Source organism: Phascolarctos cinereus, unplaced genomic scaffold (genome assembly GCF_003287225.1).
Source record: "Phascolarctos cinereus isolate Bilbo 61053 unplaced genomic scaffold, phaCin_HiC Scaffold_2;HRSCAF=192, whole genome shotgun sequence".
NCBI lineage: Eukaryota > Metazoa > Chordata > Mammalia > Diprotodontia > Phascolarctidae > Phascolarctos > Phascolarctos cinereus.
The window spans coordinates 264,148,308-264,173,119 of NW_027555625.1; the positions used below are offsets into that span (position 1 = coordinate 264,148,308).

Here is a 24,812-nt window from a genome sequence, read left to right on the forward strand (position 1 = left end):
GGATATTATTACATATATTCTTCACTTTTGGATTTTGTATGGGTGGGGAAAATGAACAGCATGTATCTTACACACTGTGTGGGATAAATGCTATTTAAATCTTACTTAGCTGCTAAGCATCACACAACCAAGATCACTGGATTGAATCCAGTTGAGACACTGTCTCTCTCTTTCTCTCTCTCTCTCTCTCACACACACACACACACACACACACACACACACACACACACACACGCAGGTCAGATTCTAGAAAACTAAGCCATCTGTCCAACATTAAATGCTGAGACTTTAATGTCAAATAATTTTTTTACATTTTGATAGGGGCTTTGGAATTAAGCTTTTACAGAATTTAGATCTTTGGAGATAGCTTCTACATTTTGCAATCATTTTGGCATTTTAATCCCAATTTGATAACACATCTTCGTACTAGTATTTTACAGAATTAATTAGTTCATTAAAAGCAGCATTTAGAAACTTGTGTGTCAATAGCATAACACTACTTTAGAAGGCTTTAGCTTATACTAAAACAGATATGGAGATTTTTTTAGATACATATTAAGCTATAAGACTTAAATCTCTGCTTTTTTGTGGGGAGGCGGTTTTTGTGAGCTCTTTGGCTGCTACTGATACTGACTTATAGGCTAATATAACAAGACTTTCTATCATCTAAAATTATTTTATTTGTTAAAGAACACTGTATTGTAATTCATGGGATTAAGAATTCGAGAAAAACCTTAGAGATCATGTAGTTCATTCTCCTCATTCAGAAGAAACCGAGGATGAGAAGTTAAGTGACTTTCCCAAGGTCGCCAAGGTAGTAGATAGAAGAACTAGGATTTGAAACCCAGGTTCTCTTACTCAAACTCCAGGCCTTTTCCTACTATAACCACACTTGGTAAGTAGCTGTTTGGCTGAGACCTGCATTGTGTCATTGTAGTTTAATATTAGCTCTTAAGTTTTATCATAGCCAGTTAGGCAGCCAAAGAGAGCTGTTGGAGCCTGGTGTTTGCCATTTTAAGCTTGAGTTGGCGGGCAAGACCTCTAGCTTGGAGAGATCCTGTGAAGTGTGGGAGATGTGGTTTTGGAGTAAGGTTGTGGGTGGCAAAGTAGAGCAGAATCATTTGCATTCAGACCACTGCCAAGGCCATGAAAACAGATGAAATCATCAGGAAGTAAATTTGAGGAAAAAAGAGAAGATTGCCTTCTGTTTAGGTTTTTTTTAAAGTTGAGGTTAAGTGACTTGCCCAGGGTCACACAGCTAGTAAGTGTCTGAGGTCACATTTGAACTCAGATCCTCCTGAGTCCAGGTCTGGTGCTCTATCCACTGCACCACCTAGCTGCCCCGGAAGACTGTCTTCTGAAAGGTGTATGTCAAAGTATAGGCTGAAGAAAACTCAGCTTGGAAGTAGCTCACGTAAAAAAGACCTGGGGGTTTAAGATGACCACAAACTCAATACAAGCTGTCACTATGATATTGCTGCATTAAAAAAAAACACACAGTCTTAGGATGTATTAATGTTGATAGTGATAGCTGATGTATAATATTTTAAGGTTTGCAAAGTACTTTACGTGCATTATCTTACTTGAACCTCACAGCAAACCCAATGAAGTAGGTGCTCCTGGTATTTTATTCACATTTTACAGATGAAGAAACTCGCTGTGGTCCTATTGCTAATAAGTATCAGAAATAAGATTCAGACCAAGGTTGCTTCTGACTCTGAAGGTTCGACATGCCTTATTCCATGCCATGCTGCTTCTCAGTGGTAAATAAGTCACAGAAGGTACTGATCTCATTGTACTATTCAGACCACATCAGTAGTGGCATTTTCGATTTGGATTAACAAATTTTAAGGACATAGACAAATTAGAGTGGGTCCAAAGGAAGGGTGGCGTGGGCAGTGAAGGTTCTGGAACCATGTCTAAAAGAATAATAATTGAAGGAACTGAGGATATTTAGCCTGAAAAGATTAAGAGGAGACATGATAGCTCTCCTCAAATATTTGAAAGCAGTCAAGGGGTTGAGCTAGCTTTGTATACCATAGACAGAATTGGGACAAATAAATGGACAGGACAGAGAAAAAGATTTTAGCTCAGTATGAGGAAGACTTTTCCTGTACTTGAGCAGTAACAGACCTGATTGCCTTGAGAAGTGTTTGCTGCCTGACTCTGGAGGTTTGCAGATAGAGCCTGGATGCTGTACTGAACAAGGCCACTAGCACTGGATGAGCCAGGCTAGCTAGATGATCTTCCAGGGCCTTGCTGGGTCTACAGTTCTGTGTGGAGAAACAAGCTGTGACAGAGGAGGAGTCTCAGGAGGGGACAAGTGTCTTGTTGTCAGAGGAATGAAGGTCAGGAAGCATTCTGAGAAGAGCAGTTATCTTTCATGTGTCAGGTTGAGAATGTTAGAATTGAGACTAGGCGCTGAGATTTAGGCCTTGAGGCAGGTTCTCTGGTGGAGACTTGGAGAGAGTATATTCGATGCAGTACCAGAGATGGAGGATGTTCTGGATGGGATCAAGTTAAAAATTAGGCCCAATGAATGTAGGTGACATGTTCTGGAACCTACTATGGAGCAATGAGGTCGGAGAAGCTATACTATCAAGTAAAAGCCATTTGAAAATGAGGATATGGGGCAGCTAGATGATATACTGGATAGAGCACTGGCCCTGGATTCAGGAAGACCTGAGTTCAAATTTGGCCTCAGATACTTGGTACTTACTAGCTGTGTGACCCTGAGTAAATCATTTCACCCCATTGCCTCACCCCCCCCCAAAAAAATGAGGATAAGTTTGAGTGAACCAAGGCAAGTCTATCTGAAGTGAGACACTAGTGATCAGGGAAAGTCAATGAATAGGACAGCAAGAGAAAACCTTACTTGTCATAATAGTTAATTTTTTTTTCTATTGGAAAATAAAAATTCAGGTTTACATTGGGTTGAAATTAGAACCAAACAGCTCTCCATTTTAAAACAGCATTATCACAGAAAGCATGATGCCTTCTGCAATGTAAATAGGAACTGCAATCTTTCCAAGTTATTACCGTGTTAACAGGTTGACAGATATGTGCAAATTGTGACTCACCGCTCAATTTGGCACTAAATTAATGTCTTTCAGCACTGCGTCTGCCCAAGTGTAAACTAGTTACCACTGCTGTGTTCCTGCTTGTTTGACTGTATCCAAAAGGTAAAAATTAAAGTAATTCAATTCTGCTATAGCCTGGAGTACAACATATGGTAAAAGTGTAGGAGTAGAGCACTGTGTTCCTACCTGTTCCCAGGCCTGCAAATAAAGCCTGTCCAGATTTTGCTAAATGAGTGCTTACTCATAGCAAAAGTGTTTTCAGACACCATTCAGGTATTTCTAGCAGCCTGTACTGCTCTGGAGAGCATCATTCTAAGAAATATCACCAGAGAGGTGGTATGACAAAGAATGCAAAAGAAAAGTGGCAGTTCCCATTGGATTTTGAATTCGAAGTTCTGAGCTTTCCTTTTCTCTGTCACTTCTGGCAGTCTGTGATACTAAATTCAAGAGGTTTTGATGCATTTTTAAAAGGGAAATGTTTTGGTTTTGTCCTGAGAATAAAGACATTGTTTTCCTTAGTAAAGATGCTCCTGGGTTTCTTCCTTTCTCTACTTGGCAAATACATGAATACATAACACAAATTGCCTTTTACAGATGACATCTTCCTCATATCAGGCACGTGAATGAAAAGCATTCCCTTTTTTTAGAAATGCTTTTGCTCGATAACATTTTAATAACCTGTTCTGGGCTTTTCTGATAGCCTAGATTCTCCTTCCTACCTCCTGCACTCTTCCTCTCTACTGCATCTTTTATATACTGTTCTGCCTTTTCCCTTCTGCCTCCTGGGGACATATTTCCTCGTTCACCTGTCCACTATCCCCCAAGATAAAGTACAGATCTTAAGATTGTACAATATTTGACTGTTTTTCTTCAGACACTGTATGGTACTGCCTGATTTCAAAACTGGATCTTTTTGAAAGCACAAGCAAGTGCTTAGAGTCCTGGAATCCTCCAGTTTGGTGTCTGACTTTCTTTTCTTTTACTTATTTTTTGACCTGAGATAATCATTTTAGTTAACCTGTGCCTCGGTTTTCTTACTTCATTAAGAAAAGCATTTTGGAACCTTCAAGGTAAAAGGTGCAATGGAGGGCAAACTATTATGTTACCATCGCATTGAAGCTTGACATGCTTCTTTGCATTAGACTTCCAAAGCTATGATATCTATTGATTGAGGTTCAGTTCAGAAGACATTGCCCTCCCCCCTCATTAGCATATAGTTAGCAATGACTCCATTCACATGCATGTGACAGCTGATTTTTCCTTTCTACTGAGCCCAATCTAAATCACACATACAATCATAGAAGAAAAAGAAATTACGACATTCAGAAATGATTCAAATGATACTGATGCATAATGTTGGCATGCTGTCTTGTTGGGTTTTTTTTAAATGGGGCTTTGTTATATATCTTCCGTGATCCCAAGAAACATGTTCCTTTTTCACTTATTTTTTTCCATTAGTTTCCTGAGCCCTCCCCCAAATTTTTTGTATCTTTTTGAGCTGAAGCTGAGACTATGTGGCATAAAGTCAAAAAAGCTGTAAAGAACCTCAGGAGGTTGTATGTTGCCTTGGGCAGTTCGTTTCTTTAACCATTCAGGACAGATGGTTGTCTATCCTGTTTTTAAAGAGCACCAGAATGGAAATTCAGAACCTTTATTGATAGTCTTATTTGATGTTTAATCAGCTTCACTCTGAAGAAACTCCTCCTTCTATCTAGGTATATTCTGTCTTTTAGCTGATTTCCCTTTGTTTGGGTCTTTGTGGCAATAAATAGCATTTTTTTTCTTGTAGCATCCAACCTAAAGAGAGCTGAGATTCAATCTCCAGTCTTCTCTTCTTCCAAATAAACACTCATCAGCTTCTTGAACTTGTTTTCCTTTTTCTTTGCTCCAGATTTTCCCCCTTCTCTTAAAATGCAAAGACCGAGCTCTGTCTTCAGAATTTGCCTGTTTCTAATCACCCAGGTTTGGAGTCATCTTTGATTCTCTTATCCCTCTCCCCTTACATGCAGTCATTTGCCAAATCTCAGTTCTACTTCCACAACTTCTCCCACATCTTCCTGCCTTTTTTCTCCTCATGCAGCCAGTGCCCTAGATGGGCCTCATCACCTATCACTCACCTAAACTGTGTCAGTGGACTCGCAAACCCTAGTCTCTCCCTTTTCCTGTCTGTCATTCACACAGATTCCACATTTGTAGCAAAGCTTCGGTGACTTTGTATTGTCTCCAGGATGAGATGCAAACTCCTCTCCTTGGCATTTAAAATTCTTTACATTCTGATTTTAACCTATCTTTTCAGACTTATTTCATAGTATTCTCCTTAACACATAACATGCAATGTGTCAGCCAAACTAGCCTGCTTGCTCATTCCCTTAGACAACATTTCATCTACACATGAACACCTCTTTAGATGCTACCTCCTCTATGAGAAATTTCCTGATTGCCTTCCAGTTGTCAGTGCTCCTTCCATCCTTGCCTAAATTACTTTCTTATAACTTTATGTATATTTTGTATCTACTTTTCTGTGTGTACATGTGGTTTCCTTATAGTATTAATGTCCTTAAGGCTGAGTTTTCATTTTCATTTTTGTTTTTGTATCCCTGGTGTCTAGAACAGTACCTGGCAATCTAGTAGGTCTTTAATAACTGCTTATTTAATTGAATTGAAAATTAGGTATAATGCTATGGTAAAGTTCTAATTTGTGCTGAAAGATAAAGACTTTCTCTTAATACATTCAAGTTTGTATGCATTTTTTATTAATATTACAGGGCTTTTGGCTAAAGTTTTTTTCCTGTTTGATTTTGCATTGTTACGTTGCTTCTCTGAATATAGCACTTTTCCATTTGTCTCTGATTTCTAATAAACCATTTTGTTCAGTATCATATCCAGCCTTTTGTTATCCCATAGTCATGAGGTAGTTTATTCTCTATGCGTCCGTTGGGAATTTCAAGATGAGGATATACCGTCACAGGATTTCATGCTGAAAGCATCTGAGTTGGAGAAATCATTTTTCTTGTTACAAAATCAACTTCTTCATTGTGAGCCTTCATTAAGAGAGTGGCCACCCATTATTAAGATTATTACACAGAATGTGCTGGTTTATTTTTCTCTTGCTATTGGTGAATTATCTACCCAAAAGCACTTACCTGAACCAGGTATCTTCAGTAAGTAAAGATTTTCAAAGCATAAGATAGTATTTTATTATAGCAACTTGAGATTAGTCCCCTCAAAAAAAAGTTGAGTGATATAAAGAAATCCTTAGCAGTTTGTTGCTTGTCATTACTTTGAATGTTGCTATAATTTATATCTGTACTTTTTTTTTCCTACTTAGGTATGTTGATGATGTGATCAGCCGTATTGATAGGATGTTCCCTGAAATGTCGATTCATTTGTCGAGACCCAATGGAACATCTGCAATGCTTTTGGTAAGACTCATTTGATCAAGTTGAAGGGAATTATAGAGAAAAGTTGACTGAGATTACTTTTCTAGTCCTGAATATTAGGCCCTTATTGATGTAAATTAGGCTCTAATTGGATGGACAACAGTGTGTCTCTTTTTAATGGTATATGTCTGTCTCTAAGAAAGAAAATACAGTTCCCCAATATCAACAACAATATGTGCTCTGTGACATTCTATTGTATCATGTTCACAAAATCATAGAATTTTAGAGCTGAAAGAGACTTTAGAAGTGAACCTTATCTATGATAAGTCACCTCCCCCTACTCCTTTGTAGTAGGAGGAGGTCCACAGATATGAAACACTTCATGTTTTCAGATTTTTTTTCAATGTATTGATTGATTTTACTGATTTTTTCCCCCTTAAAAAATAATCTTTGTTTCATAGGATGGATGACTTTCTGGGAGGAAGGATAAGGAAATATAGAGGAGGAAATTTAGGCAAGGTAAAAAACAAATTATCTATAAAAATTTATTTAAAAAAAAAAGAAATAGACCTCCTCCAAGGAGTTTGGTTATTAAATTACACAAAGAAAGTAAGTACCTCTTTATAAGATCTTCTTCCCTATAATGAGGTCACATGGTATGAACCTCAAGGGCAGCAATTTTGTTGACGCTCTAGTGTTTTATCCTAAGATGCTGCATATTGCAGTAGAAAGATTATCATACTGAAATTTAGAAGGTCAGTGTCCTAATTCCAGCTCCACTGTAAACCTCATGCAGTTTACGGCAGCTCTTTGGGCCTTACTTTGTTCCTTCATAAAAATGAAGGAGTTAGATTAGGCTGATTTTTAGTTTCCCCAAATTCTGTGATTTTAAGTCTATCAAAAGCAAATGATATTTGACCATTGAAAACTGTTATGAATTACAATTTTAAATAGGAAGAGGTGCTGTAGTAACTGAAAATATGTCTTTATAAAATAAAGATAGAGGGGGCAGCTAGGTGGCACAATGGATAGAGCATTGGCCCTAGAGTCAGGAGGACCTGAGTTCAAATCCAGCCTTGGACACTTGACACTTATTGGCCGTGTGACCCTGGACAAGTCACTTAATCCCATTGCTTGGCCAAAAAAAAATAGAAAATAAAAATAAAGGTAGAGAGAGTGCACTAGTCTTATGATCAGAGATTCTAGTGTTTCTGATGAATACATTTTTTTAAAAAATTTTTTAAATTTTAAAATTTAAAATTTTTTTTCTTTTTCTTTTTAGACAATTGGGGTTAAGTGACATGGGCAGGGTCATACAGCTAGTAAGTGTCAAGTGGTTGGTCTGAGGTCAGATTTGAACTCAGGTCCTCCTGACTTCAGGGCTGGTGCTCTATCCACTGCACCACCTCGCTGCCCAAAATCCATCTTTTTTTTTGGTTTGTTGGTCAGCACCAGTCATGTTGACCTCAGTAGTTCTCATTTTCTTATGTCTTTTCCTTGTCAGTCCATAAAATGTGGGATTTTGTTGTTACCTCTTTATCATATGTATAGATTCACAAAAGGTCATTATGCTTTGAAATGAAGATGCTAGTAGAAATCCTAAATTAGATTATTAATTAGGTAGTTATGGAGCACTTCAAGGATGAAAAGCATTTCCGAGTGTTTGTTTTTAATAATACTCTTTTGGAGAACAATTAAGTGAAGACAGTTTTTTTAAAAAGATTCTACATTTCAAAGGAAACAAAGTTTATTAAGTAAGAGCAGCTGGTTTTGATGGGATATCAGTGAGACAGGGAGTTAAAATGCAGTGTCCTTTCCTCTTCAGTCTAATTGCTACCATTTGTTGAGAGCCTAGAGTGAGTGGTTGTCTGGGTCTGGTATTTCACTTTTGTTCAGTCTTACAAATAGCCACTCACCTAGTCAGAGTATATAGATAAAGCAAGTAGTAAGAATGCTTATTTGGCTTATGTAGTGGTTTGTATCTTAGGGAGAGATCAATTTGGTGATTGTTAAATGCCTTTTTGGTTGTTGTTTAAATGAAGGGTAGGGGTCAGTGGGAAATTTGAACTGGTAATGACAATAACATCAAATCACATATAATATTTTAAAGTTTACAAAGGTTAATTTATTATACTTGACTGGGAAACAGTCTTAGCAATGCTCTTCTGAGTACCAGAAGTTGCTTTTTATATATCAGAGTATTCTTGGGGATAAGGGGGTAAAATAATACTTTTAATTTATAGGAAAAGGAATTTTTTCCATATAAGATGTTTTTGCACATGAATGAATACCACTGCCTTCCTTGGTTAGACATATAGATTGTCTTATATTTAAGAACCTGTAGACTGGACTCCTGTGTTTAGCACACCTGCCAATGAGCAGAGAAGTTAATGAAGATAAAAATGAAAGCATCCTTAGAGAAAGAGGTTCGTTCAAATTATCTCTAGGTCATTTAGCTTCTGTTTCATGATGAAGGTAGGAATTTGGCATTGGAGTGAATAAGCAGTGAAGGCTAGATTATCGATAAACAGGTCCAAGATATTAGAGTTACTTACACCTGAGAAAACAGGCTTTTATATCACAATGACATATTGGCCACATCAATTTTCACAGGGAGCTTCTGTGTTAATAGACTGATGAGAGGGCTTTTGGGCTCTACTCAAGGGTGCAACTCATTTTACATGTATAATGTACATGTAATTTTATACCTGAGGATGATTGATTGCAGATCCAAATACCTCAAAGTGGTTGCCTTCATGTATTGACACAGGGATCTAGATGAAAGTTGTAAATATTTATGGGTGTGGTTATTGGTCATGTGAGTCACAACCAAAGATAACTTTTGGTGTAGTATTTTCTTGTATTATTGTTTAAAGAATAAAGAAAAGAGGCAAGTTGAACTGACTACTGGTAAGAACTGTCATTAGATGTTCTTTGCCAGTAGGAATAGCATAAATGATTTCTGACTCTAGTTCCCAAAATTCCCGACTGGCTGCAAGTGCCATGAAAATTCTCCAAAAATTTAAATTGATTTCAATTCACTGTCTCTTTAAAAAGATTTTTCACTGAGAGTGGCTACAGCGAAATTTTTTGGAGTCAAAAATCCCAAGGGGGAAGTAAATAGAATCCCAGAAGCGGTTGGGACTCATCCTTTGTCTTCATGGAAATCTAAGTGGAGCCAAGCCTTTCTGTAGATTCCTTCACTGACTATTTCTTAGCCTTGCCTCTTATCTTAAGTCAGTCCTCTTATGAGGGAAGCAAAATAGAAGGAAGAAATAACTTTACTGAAAACAGTTTTTATCATAAGAAAATAAAATCCAGCTATGGATTGAATTGGTTGACATGGAGTCACCCAATGCCCATTTCCAGTCTTCCACTACAGCTTTGTCTGGGTTGACTCCTAAACGACATTACTAGCCCAGAGTTGAATCAGTATTTTTAGAATTTGTTGAAGATTCTAAATCCCCTTGGGAACCTACCTTCTATTCTTTTCTTTCGGTATGGACTCCCTATCCCTTTGGCATATAGATTGCTTTGTAGTACTCCTGTCCCTCTCAAGGCCCTGTTCTTAGAGCAGTTCTGCCTTTCTCTGGGCCTTTAGAAGTTCAGCCTTTTTCCTTGATTTGTTCTTCTCTGACATCATTAGTTTTTCTAGAGCATACTTGTAATTACTAAGACCAAACTAATATGGTGATTGAGATTTGTGGGTAGCTCTCCACTGTTATTAGATCTAGCTCGAAGTTAGTTGCTGTTGCCACACACACCCCTTCTCTGAAGCTTAGGCATCTTCTCCACAGAGAAGGGATGTTAATTTATATCTGTTTGTTAGCCCCTGCCTTTAGCATCACCTTTCACTGTTAAGACTAGAGTCTTAGAAATAAAACAGAAGGTCCGTATCAGGATAAAAAGTAGATTCCTGTTGAAGACACTGAAGAAATTAATAGTTTTTTAGTCAGATGAGTTAAGTAGCATGGTAAAAGTTGTGTTTGAGGAAGATTAATCTGGAAGCCATGTCTGCTCGAGATTAGAATTGTGGGAGAGCCAGAGTAGAGGTAGTATGGCCAGTTAGTTGGCCATCACAGTAGTTTAGGTGTTAGGTATGGTCTGATCTAAGATATTGGCAGCAGGAATGGAGAGAAAGAGTAAGTAGGTGAAGACATCTAGAAGTATCTCTATGACCTGCTACAACCAGAGCAGATGCTGAGTTGTTCTTCCTTGCCTACACACTCCAGTATCCCTTTGAATTGTGTCCAGGTGATCCAGGAGACTCACAAGCTAATTTTGTGATGGGGAGAAAAGTATGACAGTGAGAAAGAAACCTCCTCCCCTAATCTATTTAATACTAATCTAGATAATACTTAATTTTATGTTGACTAGTGAGTTTTTGTTGGCAGCTAGTTCTATATAAGTAGTATTCCAGGGGCAGCTAGGGGGCGCAGTGGATAGAGCACCGGCCCTGGATTCAGGAGGACCTGAGTTCAAATTCGGCCTCAGACGCATAACTCTTACTAGCTGTGTGACCCTGGGCAAGTTACTTAACCCCATTGCCTAGCACGCCCCCCCCCCCAAAGGTAGTATTCCATGCTGCTGTATGGATAGCCAAAGAAGTGCCTAAATATATTAAAGGAGCATTAAAAGGTCTAAATGTGGGGGCGGAGCCAAGATGACAGAGTGAAAGTAGTGACTTGCTTGAACTCTCCCCCAAACCCTTCCAAATACCTGTAAAAAATGGCTCTAAACAAATTCTAAAGCAGCAGAACCAACAAAAAGACAAAGTGAAACAAACTTCCAGCCCAAGACAACCTGGATGGCTGATCAGAAAGGTAGAGGAGCGCAGGCCTGCGTGGGCATGCAGGCCGCAGTGAGCCTGGAGCAGGCCTCAGAGGACTGAATCACGGGGAGCTGTGGTGGATTCCAGAAATCTCATCCCACAAACAGCAAAGACAACTTAGAAGGTCAGTGTGGAAAGACTGTTTCTGCGGTGAGAGAGAGGCATGGAGGTTTCAGCTCCAGTCCCCGAGCGCAGCCCCTGGGTGGCGGCTGCCTCCTGAGTTTCCTGCCCACAGACTGAGGGGGAATCAAGTGGTTGATCAGAGGGGTATTTCAGAGATCTCTCTGCTGGTGCAGGATTCTTTTGCTTTGCCCTGCTTGGATCTGGGTCACAATTCTGGGTAGTGGTCTTAGGGCAAAGAGGAGTGTTGGCCTGGTGAAGCTTGTAGTGGTGATGAAGATATAATCCTCCTCACAGTTCCAAGGTAGAAAAGAGTGCTTGTGGTTACTCATAGACCAGAGCACAGGCCAGGAAAGGAATAAACACCTCGTGCTTGATCATAGCACCTTGGAAGAACTGAAAATTTACAGGTCCCTACAAGTATCTCTGAAAACATCTGCACAAAACCCCTGAAGCTTGGGACAGTACATTCTCCACACTGGAAATAGACCCCTACCTTGACAGAGAGTTTATAACTCAAGTAATTGGCCAGGATCATGAGCAAGCAGTGCAAAAAGAGTCAGACTATATTATCTTACTTTGGTGACAAAGAAGATCGAAATATGCAACCAGAAGAAGACAACACAGTCAAAGCTCCTATATCCAAAGCCTCCAAGAAAAATATGAATCAGTCCCAGGCCATGGAAGAGCTCAGAAAGGATTTTGAGAAGCAAGTAAGAGAAGTAGAGGAAAAACTGGGAAGAGAAATGAAAGTGATGCAAGAAAATCATGAAAAACAAGTCAACAGCTTGCTAAAGGAGACCCAAAAATATTCTGAAGAAAATAACACCTTAAAAAATAGCCTAACCCAAATGGCAAAAGAGGTCCAAAAAGCTAATGAGGAGAATGCCCTAAAAAGAAAAATTGGCCAAATGAAAAAGGAAGTCCAAAAGCTTACTAAAGAAAATACTTCCTTAAAAATTAGAATAGAGCAATTGGAAGATAGTGACTTTATGAGAAATCAAGACACTGTAAAACAAATCCAAAACAATGAAAAATTAGAAAGCAGTGTGAAATATCTCATTGGAAAAACAGCTGACCTGGAAAATAGGTCCAGGAGAGATAATTTTAAAATTATTGGACTACCTGAAAGCCATGATCAAAAAAAGAGCCTAGACATCATCTTTCAAGAAATTATCAAGGAAAACTGCCCTGATATATTAGAACCAGAAGGCAAAATAGAAATGGAAAGAATCCACCGATCTCCTCCTGAAAGAGATCCCCAAAGGAAAACTCCTAGGAATATTGTGGCCAAATTCCAGAGTTCCCAGGTGAAGGAGAAAATATCACAAGCTGCTAGAAAGAAACAATTTAAGTATTGTGGAAAAACAATCAGGATAGCAGAAGATGTAGCAGCTTCTACATTAAAGGACCACAGGGCATGGAATATAATATTCTGGAGGGCAAAGGAGATAGGATTACAACCAAGAATCGCCTACCCAGCAAAACTGAGTGTAATCCTTCAGGGGGAAAAATGGTCATTCAGTGAAATAGAGGACTTTCAAGCATTCTTGATGAGAAGACCAGAGCTGAATAGAAAATTTGACTTTCAAATACAAGACTCAAGTGGAACATGAAGAGGTAAACAGGAAAGAGAAATCATAAGAGACTTATTAAGGTTGAACTGTTTACATTCCTGCATGGAAAGATGATATTTATAACTCATGAGATCTTTGTCAGTATTAGGGTAGTTGGAGAGAAAAAAATTAGATAGATAGATAGATAGATAGAGGGCACAAGGTGAGTTGAAGATGAAGGAGTGATATCTGGAGAAAAAAAATTAAGTGGGGAGAAAGGATTATACTGGCGGAAGGAGAAAGGGAGAGGTAGAATGGGGTAAATTATCTCACAAAAAAACAGATAAGAAAAAGCTCTTACAGTGGACGGGAAATGGGGAAGGTGAGAGTGAATGAGTGAATCTTATTTTCATCAGATTTGGCTTAAGGAGGGAATAACATACACACTCAATTGGGTGTGGAAATCTATCTTACCCTACAGGAAAATGGAGGGGGGGAAGGGGACAAGAGAGCAGGGAGGTGATAGAGGGGAGGGCAGATGGGGAGAGGGGGTAACCAGAAGCAAACACTTCTGAGGAGGGACAGGGTCAAAAGAAAGAACAGAATAAATGGGGGGGGGAGGATACGATTAAGGGAAATGAAGTTAGTTTTTCACAACATGTCTACTATGGAAGTGTTTTGCAGTATAACTGCACATGTATAACCTATATTGAGTTGCTTGCCTTTTCAGTGAGGGTGGGTGGGAAGGGAGGAAGGGAGAAAATTTGGAACCCAAAGTTTTAAAAACACATGTTTTAAAAAAATGTTTTCACATGCAGCTGGGAAATAAGAAATATAGGAAATGGGGTACAGAAATCTGTCCTGCCCTACAGGAAAATAGAAGGGGAAGAGGATAAGTGAAGGGGGGGAGACAGAAGGGAGGGCAGACTAGTGGAAGGGGTATTCAGAATGCATGCCATCTTGGGGTGGGAGGAGGGGAAAAATGGGGTGAAAATTTGGAACTTGAAATCTTGTGGAAGTGATTGTCGAAAACTAAAAATAAATAAATAAAAAGCAAAAAACAACAAAAAAAGTCCTAAATGTATTGCTTAGAATTTTCCACTGAATTTTCTGCTATTCTTAATTACTCTTCAAATGTAATTTCACGTAGGTTCTTGTGTCTTTGGAAAAGGCATACCAGAGCCACACGAAATCAGTTCAGCAATCTAAGAATGGTTTCTGAAAGTGGTGGGGGAGGGGAAGGGGGGGCGGGGAAGAGAGGGAGTGTCCTATCTATTTTGAGGGAGCTAGGGCAGTTTCTTTTTCCTGAGTAAAATCTAATTGGAAATAGAATCTAATGGTTTCCTGAAATGCACCAGGACAGAATGCTGAGGCAGCTGTCTAAATGGCCAAAGAAGTCACCATACACATTTGGAGAACATTAAATAACCTAAATGTATTGTTTGTAACTTTCCCTTGAATTTGCTGCTGTTACAGTTCTCCTGAAAGGGGTGTGTGTGAGAGAGAGAGAGAGAGAGTGTGTGTGTGTGTGTGTGTGTGTGTGTGTAAAAACAACATAAAATAATTGGAACTCCAGAATAGTCAGTGAGCAAGGACAGTTTTAATTCCTTTTCAGCTAGTTCCTCCTTCGCCAAGGTATCTCTGCCAACAAATTGTAGACAGTTTAAATCTTGAGGTAATTTGTCACTCTGAACCTTGAGACCTAGTGGGACCCCAGTGCCAGTGTTGCAGTTTGGGAATTGGTATAATTTGTGATAAACTATTTCCCTAAGCATGTGAGTGATTAAAAACCTCCTCACATTGTAGATAGAGGTGAGGCAGGATTAAGGTAAAGAGAGAGCAAGTACCAAAATGCTCTTGGAGAGTCCTGTTTCTAAGCCAAATACAGCTGCCACGGAGTAACAAAAGGTCAACCCCCTGAGTCCTTACGCTGAATAACCAACCCCAGAGCTTCTAGTCCAACCCTTGTTGGGCTGGGTATTTGACTAAGAAACTAGTCAGAGTAATCCAGATGTGCATAGACCTAAAGACATAATATGTTAGTGTATCCTTCTGATGAATTATGCCCCAAACATCAGAAGTGTGAGATTTTGTATCATAAGTCTGTAAGTGCAGTTAAATTAGTTCATCCATATTAGATGTAAAGCAGAGGTTGTGTGACAAAACAAAATACAGGACTAGACATCTCTGATCCTTGGGACCTCTCAAACCAAAATAGGAATTATGCGCCAAAGATAAAGCAATTTTAGCTGTCTCCACAGTTTTAATTCACCAAGTTCCCAAACAAGGTAAAAACTTGATGAAATAACAGCATAGAAGGCAAATGTTCCGCAATCCCTAATGAACACTCACTCAGCATCCCCTCCCCCACTGCCCACCATACTCTCAACAGCACAACTGCACAAGCCAACCCATGTCCTTGCAACAGATCTCAGCTCCACACCCTGACTCTCCCTCCCTCTGCCTAGTGCTGCAGAGGTCTAAACTCCAAGCAGTACCAACTTTCTCAGTCTGTGATAGCTACATGATAGCACTGTGTTGCAGTGGAGCTCTGCAGGAGAGCAGAATAGAGAATGGGCAGGTCAGATTTCAGCATTTTTAACAGAACTCGCTAGCCTAATCCCCCCCACACATCTCCCAGTACCTTTGGGATCCAAACTCCAGATATCAGAAATGTGCTCAAGCTCCCATAACCCTGGGGCATCATTCTGTGCTGCAACCAAGCTGGATCCAAGCAAGAGAATGAGGAAGGACCCATATATATGGGGCTGTGTGTTTCTCCACTGAATCTGAAGGAAAGAGCCCAACATTCAACTGGGGCCAGTCCTGTTCCCCAAGAAGTTATTGGGGGCAGAGACCTAGGCTGGTGAACCATGAATCGCCCAGTAGGGGAAAAGCTTGAGTTAGTTTTGAGACCCCATTTGGAAGGAAACTGCCACCAGAGGGGAGGGAGTCAGAAAGTGAGCAATAGTGGAAAGTAAGAAAAAAACAGAAATAATCCAGATCTCAAGAGGAAGAAAACTCAGAGACTTTGAGAATAAGCGCAATGTTAATAGCAGAAGGAAATATGGCCTCCAGATATAGTGAGAGGCATCTATGAATAAATGGTGCAAAATGAAGAAAAATTATTCTGTACCTAATGAGGCAGAGGCCTCTGTGAATTTTAAAGAGTATATGGAACCATATCACACCTTTCCTGAATCATGTTAAAAAGAAATAAGAATTGTGTTAGCAGAATTTATGTATGTGATAGCAGAATTAAACAGAATAAAAAACTCAAATGCATTAGGAAAATTCTCTCTCTTTTTTTAAATGTTTTATTTTTTAATTAATTTTTAGTTTTCAGCAGTCACTTTTGAGTTTTAAATTTTTTCTCCCCACCTCCCTCCCCAAGACAGCATGTGATCTGATATAGGCTGTACATATACATTCCCATTAAGCATATTTTCACATTAGCCATGTTGTGAAGAAGAATTCGAACTAATAGGAGGAACCACAAGAAAGAAGAAACAAAAAAAAAAACAGAAGAAAGAAAAAAAAAAGCAAATAGTATGCTTCAATCTTCATTCAAACTCCATAGTTCTTTCTCTGGATGTGGATAGCATTTTCTACCATGAGACTTTTGGAGATGTCTTAGATCTTTGCATTGCTGAGAAGAGCTAAGTCTGTCAAAGTTAGTAATTGCACACCGTGGCTGTTACTGTGTACAACGTTCTCCTGGTTCTGCTCACTTCACTCAACATCAGTCCATACAAGTCTTTCCAGGTTTTTCTGAAGTCTGCCTGCTTATCATCTCTTATAGCACTATAGTATTCCATTACATTCATATACCACAACTTATTCAGCCATTCCCCAATTGATGGGCATCAATTTCCAATTCTTTGCCACCTGAAAAAGAGCTGCTATAAATATTTTTGTACATGTGGATACTTTTCCCATTTTTATGATCTCTTTGGGATACAGACCTGATAGTGATAGTATGGTAGGATCAAAGGGTATGCACATTTTTAAAGCTTTTGGGCATAGTTCCAAATTGCTTTCCAGAGTGGTTGGATCAGTTCACAACTCCATCAACAATGCACTAGAGTTCCAATTTTTCCACATCTTCTCCAGCGTTTATCATTTTCCTTTTCTGCCATATTAGCCAATTCAGTAGACGTGAGGTGGTACCTCAGAGTTGTTTTAATTTGCATTTCTCTAATCAATAGTGATGTACATCATTTTTTCATATGACTATAGATAGCTTTAATTTCTTCATTGGAAAACTGTCTGTTCATATCCTTTGACCATTTATCAATTGGGAAATGACTTGTATTCTTATAAATTTGACTCAGTTCTCTATATACTTTAGAAATGAGGGCTTTATCAGAGACACTTGCTGTAAAAATTGTTTCCTGAGCTTTCTGCTTCCCTTCCAATCTTGGTTGCATTGGCTTTGTTTGTATAAAACCTTTTTAATTTAATGTAATCAAAATTATCTGTTTTGCATTTCATAATGTTCTCTGTCTCTTGTTTGTTCATGAATTCTTCCCTTGTCCATAGATCTGACAGATCCTTGCACTCCTAATTTGCTTATGGTATCACCCTTTATGTCTAAATCACATACTCATTTTGACCTTGTTTTGGTATACAGTGTGAGATGTTGTCTGTGCCTATTTTCTGCCATATTATTTTCCAGTTTTCCCAGCAGTTTTTGTCAAATAGTGAATTCTTACCCCAGAAACTAGAGTCTTTGGATTTATCAAACAGTAAATTACTATAGTCATTGACTACTGTGTCTTATGTACTTAACCTGTTCCACTGATCCACCACTCTGTTCCTTAGCCAGTACCAAATAGTTTCAATGATTTATAATGTATGCATTATAATACAGTTTTAGATCTAGTATGGCTAAACCACCTTCCCTTGCATTTCTTTTCGTTAATTCCTTTGATATTCTGGACGATTTGTTCTTCCAGATGAATTTTGTTATTTTCTTTTAGCTCTATATAATAAAATTTTGAATAGTTTGTTATGGCACTAAATAAGTAAATTAATTTAGTTGGAATTAGCATTTTTATTATATTAACTCAGTCTACCCATGAGCAACTGATATTTTCTCTATTTAGATCTTACTTTGTGTGAAAAGTGTTTTATAATTGTGTTCATATAATTCCTCAGCTTGTCTTGGCAGGTAGACTCCCAGGTATTTTATATTGTCTGCAGTTACTTTAAATAGAATTTCTCTTTCTATCTATTCCTGCTGGGTCTAGCAGACTTTTAAAGAATAATTAGTACCTATGCTACACAAATTATTCTAAAAAATTAAAAAAAAAAAAAAGAAAGCACCCTACCAGAGTCCTTTTATGAGACAATAGTAATTCTAATACCTAAACCAGCAAATGGTAAAACACAGGAGGACTACAGACCAACATTATTAATGAATATTAATTCAAAAGTTTTAAATTAAATCCTGTCAGATTACAGCAGTTGATTAATTTGTTATGACCAAATTAAATTTCTACCAGGGATGCAAGAATGGTTCAATATTAGAAAAGCAGTCAACATAATTAATCGTATTAAAAGCAACCTCCCCCCCCCAAATCTAAAGCCACATGACTATCTCAATAGACTTAGAAAAAGTCTTTGACTAAGTACAATGCTCATTTATGCTAAAAACCTTACAAACCATAGGTTTTTTTAATATCAGGAAAAATATGTAAATCCAAAAGCAAGCATCATTATATGTAATGGGAATACACTAGAACCTTTTCCAGTAAAGAGAGGAATAAAGCAAAGATGCCCATTCTCGCTATTATTTGATAGCATTCTGAAAATTCTATCAATAGCAATAAGAGAAGAACAAATTAAAAGTGTACAAGATGGATAAACAAGAGATAAAACTCTCCCTATTTACTTATCATATGATGGTTTACTTGGAAGATCCTAGGGAATCAGCAGAGCTACTAATTGAGACAATGGCTTCCGAAAAGTGGCAGGCTTCAAAATAAACTCTCATAATCAACTTCATTTCCACCTAATAATTAAAAAAAAAAACATGAAGCAATAGTAGAAAACAAAATTCCATTCCAGATAACTACAAAATGCATAAAATATCTGGGGATCAATCTAATAAAGCATACAAAAGACTTGCATAGATTCAGTTATAAAGTGCTCCTTAAAGAAATAAAGGAGCAACTAAAATAGCTAAAGAACTAGCCAGTACTCATGGCTGGGCTGTGTCAATATAATAAAAATGACAATACTACCAAAGTTAATTTGCATTTTTAATACTATACTAATTAAATAAGCAAAGAGATACTTTATGGAACTTAACAAAATGATAACATTTTATTTGAAAAAAGAAAAGATGGAGAATATCAAGGGAAATAATGAAAAGAGGAAGAGATGAAGAAAGAATAGCATTTCAGGCCCCAAACTGTATTATAAAGCAGTAGTCATCAAAACTATCTGGAATTGGTTAAAAACAACAACAACAAGAACAATAAGTACATCAGTGGAATGGACTAGACGAGATAAAATCAGAAACAATGGAACTCAACCCAATAGCCATAAATTAGAAAGTAAATTACTTAGGAAATAACTACATGTTTTATTAAAACAAACTTCTGGAAAAACTAGAAAGCAGGATGGCAGAAATTAGACCAATACTTTGATATAGTCCATGTTCTAAATAGATATGTCACCTTAATGTTAAAGATAATACTATAAAAAAAATTAGAACAGAAGCAGATCGTATACCTATCACAGCTATGGTTTAGGAAATTCATTCTTAACAAAACAGGGGATAGAGACAATTATAAAAAAAATAATAGATAAATTTGATTGCAAATTGGCAAACATGACCGTACTCAATGTTGGGGGGATTGTGGGAAGATGGGCACACTGATGTATTATTTGGGGAGCTATAAATTGCTGCAACCATTTATGAAAGCAACTTGGAATTATGCAAATAAAGTAACTAAAATATCCATACTCTTTGACCTAGAGATTTAATTTCTGAGCTTATACCCCAAGAAAGCCTTTGATAAAAAGATCCTATAAACACCAAAATATTTATAGCAGCACTTTTTGTGATAGTAAATAATTGGAAGCAAAGTAGATGCCCATTGGTTGGGGGATAGCCAAACAAATTGTGATATAGTCAATTTGCGTTCCTACAAATCACTGTAGTGTTCAGAACCACAGAATAAAAACCACAGGACTTATAGGGAAAATGGGATAAGGCATATGACACAGAAAACCTTCATCAATGGCAAATTTAAAAAAAGGTAGGAAGCTGTATAATATAGTAGAAAAACTGAACAGATATTAAATGGTTAATGCATAAATACTATAATAACTGGAGGTGGAGTCTAGGTGAGTGGTGTGGAAGGATGGTGATGTTAGTAGGTGTGGACCAACCCTTGCTCCATTCATAGTTCCTACAGTAACAGAAAATAGTCTGTGTGTATATATATGATAACTCTTGAAAAAGATCTGAAGTTTTCTTGTAGAAATGGACATCAGAAAGGTCACAGCTTGTGAGTCCTTGTGAAGACCTGGTGCAAGGAGGGATATCTCAAATCTGATGGAAACTTGTAGCACCAGATAAGGATAGGTGTGGCTCATATTCTCTTAGTTGTCTCCCATGAAGACAAAATCATGCATAAGCAAACCTGAAGTTTGTGTTATGCTCAAATTATTCCTTAATATATACATCATGTGGGAACAAATTCGTGTTATAGCAGTATTGATTGTACATAAATGTAATGTAGTATTACTATGCTGTAAGAAATGATGAATGTAAATAATATAGAGAAACATGGAAAGATCTATGTAAACTACTGCAGAGTAAACAGCCAAGAAAACAATCAATAATCACAGTGACAAACAGTATAGGTGGACAAAAGAAATCACATGTACGAGAAAATCAAAAATGAATGTTGCAAAATCATAAAAAACAAGCGTGGCTTGAAAGAAGAGATTTAAGATGCTCTCAATCCACCCCTTTGTAGAGGTGGGAGGTCCGCAGATGTTCAACATTGAACATCTTTCTGGACTTTTCCAATGTATTGATTGGTTGTGCTGGCAATATTTTTAAAAAGTCATCAATAAAAGCATTTTTAAGTATGTAAAGCAGGCTGGGATGATCACATTTCTTTATTGTGCCCAAAAGACCTCAAATTTGCATTCCTAAGTGAATGGGACTTATTGTACTGATTGGTACTAGCACTGAGAGGCTAGTAATTGACTTAACTTCTTTTAATCACTTTGTGAACCTTGTATAACTAGCCATAGGGGGAAATGTAGCGTATATATGTGTCTCAAATCATAGCCAGTGTGGACTCATGTGAGCTTTTTAAGCATATCCATGTCTCATCTAGTTCAGTTGCCCTGTTTTGAAGTTTTGGAAGGATTTACAAATTAATAATTGTTGGTATAGTTAGACTCTTTTTATTTTTTGAAAGAACAAGTTCATTTGTCTAAAACAACTTTAGGGGGCAGCTAGGTGGCGCAGTGGATAAAGCACCGGCCCTGGAGTCAGGAGGACCTGAGTTCAAATCCAGCCTCAGACATATAATACTCACTAGCTGTGTGACCCTGGGCAAGTCACTTAACCCCATTGCCTCGCCAAAATAAATAAATACATAAAATAAAATAACTTTAGTATGTGACTATTAGGTTAAAATTAATTGATTAGCTGACATCCACTTATGTTCAAGTATTATAAGAAAATAACTGAGTTAGTTTGAAATAAACAGCTGGCTTATGTTGACATTAAAATTTTAATCTTCAGTTTTTGATTGATTTATTGATTAAGTGATACATTTAAAAAGAGAAGGAAAAATTGAATCCTGGACCTACAATCTCCATACTTTAGTTTTTTTTTTAAATTCTCTTTATTTATGAATTTGTATAGCATTTGATTTGCAAAAGAGCAAAGTGCTTTACCAAATTTGAAATTACCCACATTTAAGGGTCTCTTAAGCTTAAGGTCTCTTCAACATTTCCAACTGACCTATAAAAATTAAATGCCATGCTTTTGTGTAATGTATTTTCCTTTGTTAAAATCACTTTGATGTATGTTGTCTCATTTTAACCTTCCCAGACTTCACAAGGTAGATAGAACAGTTAAATTGCTTATGTTTCTATATGTTATTTTATCTATCTGCAAGCATTTTGGGGTGGGGGGAATTTAGGATGAAGACTGACATCAGAGTTATACCTCTGACTCTAGTAAGTGGGGCAAGTAGTACAAGTGGTAAAGTAGTGGGGCAAAGCTAATCCCCAAGCTTAGTATGTACTAGAATCCTTGCAAAAAATAGGTGGTTATGCTAGGACCCATAGTTGTAGAGTTTGGCCTTGACCCTCAGTCACCTTTGCCAATTATTTTTGCATTGTTCTCTGAAGGAGCTTCCTACCTTTGTTCTATGCCCCTTGCATAACTTGCCTATTTATCTGTCTCTTAGGGTTTTATATCCTTCCTGTGCAGAACCTGTGGTTGTGTGCTGATCTTTGTGTTATGTTAATGATGTGTATTTGAGATTTATTCTTGTATCTCTTCTGGCACCATGCAATAAATGTTTGTTGAATGAGTAAATTTGTGCTGTACTTCCAAAAAGTCTTAAGGCAGGCTCACAGATAAACACAGCGTGAAATAAGACATTGAAAAATAGAGGCCACGTAAAGGAAACACCAGGGTAGCAGTTTCTGAGAGCCAGTCTCAGATTCTAGCACATGGCCAATAAAGCTGTCTCTGAGTTTTCTGGCAGGTGAGGTAGAAAGAGAGTTGCATTGGGTTACGTTGTTTTTGTTTTCTCACAAGAAAACACTTGCAAGTTCATCTGCCCAGATCCTTTTTTCTCACTTCTAGAATTAGACTCATGCAGGAATTTAGTGTGTGGTTCCTTACATAAATATTTATTATCTTTGGTTATCATAAAGATGGTGAATATGTTCTTGGAACTTAATGGCAATTGATATAGCTTTCTTTAGTTTTTTCTTTAGATCAGTAATTAGCCCAATTACACTACTACACAATTTATCTAATATTCTTTGTATGTTTTCTTGAGTTAATGACCCAGCTAATTTAAGACATTTAAATGTATTTTTATAATCATAGGATCATAGCTCTAGAGCTGAAAAGGACCTCAAAAGCTCTGTCATTTACAGAGGAGGAAACTAAAGCCCAGGAGATTAAGGGACTTAGCTAAGGTCACATATTGCAGTAATTATCATCCATAGTCACTTAGATTCTCTTCTGGTTCTCCATGGATTCTCAAATTTGAGAGATTCCTCAATCCCAAATGCCAAAAATACTGAGGAATTTTATCCACTGTTAGGAGTTTTAGAGTTCTTATACTGCAGACCTTCACACCTGGCCCTGATAGAAATCAGAGTCTAAGGGTAGACTTCTTGTTGTTGTTGTTGTTGTTGTTGTTATTGTTGAGTTCTTCAGTCATTTCTGATTCTTCATGAACCCCATGGACCATAGCATGCTAGCACTGTCCATGGTGTTTTCTTTACAAACTGGAGCGGTTTGCCATTTTCTTCTCCAAACAGTAGGCTACCAGTGGCCTATGAGACACTAAAGTGGAGTTTGGATCTGTGAGTGGTGTGTTTGCCATTTTAACTGTGTCAAATTCCCTCTTCCACAGTCCCTTTCCCCTCCTCCCTTCCAATTTTAGTAGAAGCTGCCAACGTGGCTCACTCAAGCAGACTCTTGGCTTCATTGGAACTGTTGCTCGCTTCAATCAGTGGGTCAGAGAACGGCATTTCTGACGGGTTCTTTTGAATTACTCATGGATATTTTTTCCAGTGACTTTTGGATTTAAGTCCCAGATCACTTAAGGAGTATCAGTTCAGTTGCTTTTCACTCTGGGCAATGGGAAAGTGTAGTTATTTTTAGGGAATGAGCCCATATGTTGTGAAAATAAAGAGGGAAATGCTGTAGGCACAGTTTTCCTAAAGTCCTTTAACTTTTTAGCTTTAACTTTTAAACTTTTTTTTTACAGGTATGATAGAAACAACCTATAAACAACTATTTATAGCACATTGAGTTTTCTTTTGCTAGCCATAGGCTTTTTAACTCATAACAAGAAGATTGACCATCAGCTGTTGAATTTTATTTTAGCCATAGCAGTTCATGAGGACAGCATTACTGAGGCAAGGAGGAGTTATTATTTGTGTCAGTGGAGGGAAATATCCATATTGATAAAATGATAGCTCTTTCAAAGTGTTCAAAGTTTTTCGTAGAATCTGAAATACACCTTGCATTTTCACAGTTTTACAGTTTATAAAGCACCTTTATATGCATTATTTCATTTGATTCTCTGTTGCTGCTCAGACAACCTGTTAAAGTGACCAAACAGCTAGTAGTATCCTGTCTGGAACCTGTGGTCTCAAGGCCACATGTGGGCTTTTAGGTTCTTTTGGCTGAGTCCACGTTTTACAGAACAGATCCTTTAATTAAGGGGATTTGTTCTGTGAAGTTTGGATTCAGTCAAAGGACCCCACTCAAGGACTTAGAGGGCCACATGTGGTCTTGAGGCCACAGGCTCCCCACCTCTGGTCTCGTCTCAAGTTCCATGGCTAGTGAGTCAGGAAGCTATGAGTAAAGGTGTCTTTGGATACCGATTTCAACTACTTAATCACCCCACCTCCAAAGAAGAAGAGTATAGCTATCCTAAAATTTAGTAACTGTTTTTGAAATGCCACTTACAGATTGACAACCTAAATTATAGACAAGAAAAGCATTTAAAAGTACATAGGACTGTGCGGAGCACTTTGATTTTAATGGTCACGTCAGTGTGCCGCCAAAAGCCCAAAGCATCATATTAGAAACTGGAATTTCACAAAGACC

General features: G+C 37.8%; 1 protein-coding gene across 1 annotated transcript in view; it reads left to right on the forward strand.

The window, feature by feature from the left end:
• MED27 (mediator complex subunit 27) overlaps positions 1–24,812 on the forward strand; it is a 237,357-nt gene that overhangs the window by 150,594 nt on the left and 61,951 nt on the right. Inside the window, exon 4 of the mRNA XM_020973552.2 lies at positions 6,409–6,502. Coding sequence (XP_020829211.1) covers positions 6,409–6,502 — 94 coding nt within the window. The remainder of the gene's footprint in view (positions 1–6,408; positions 6,503–24,812) is intronic.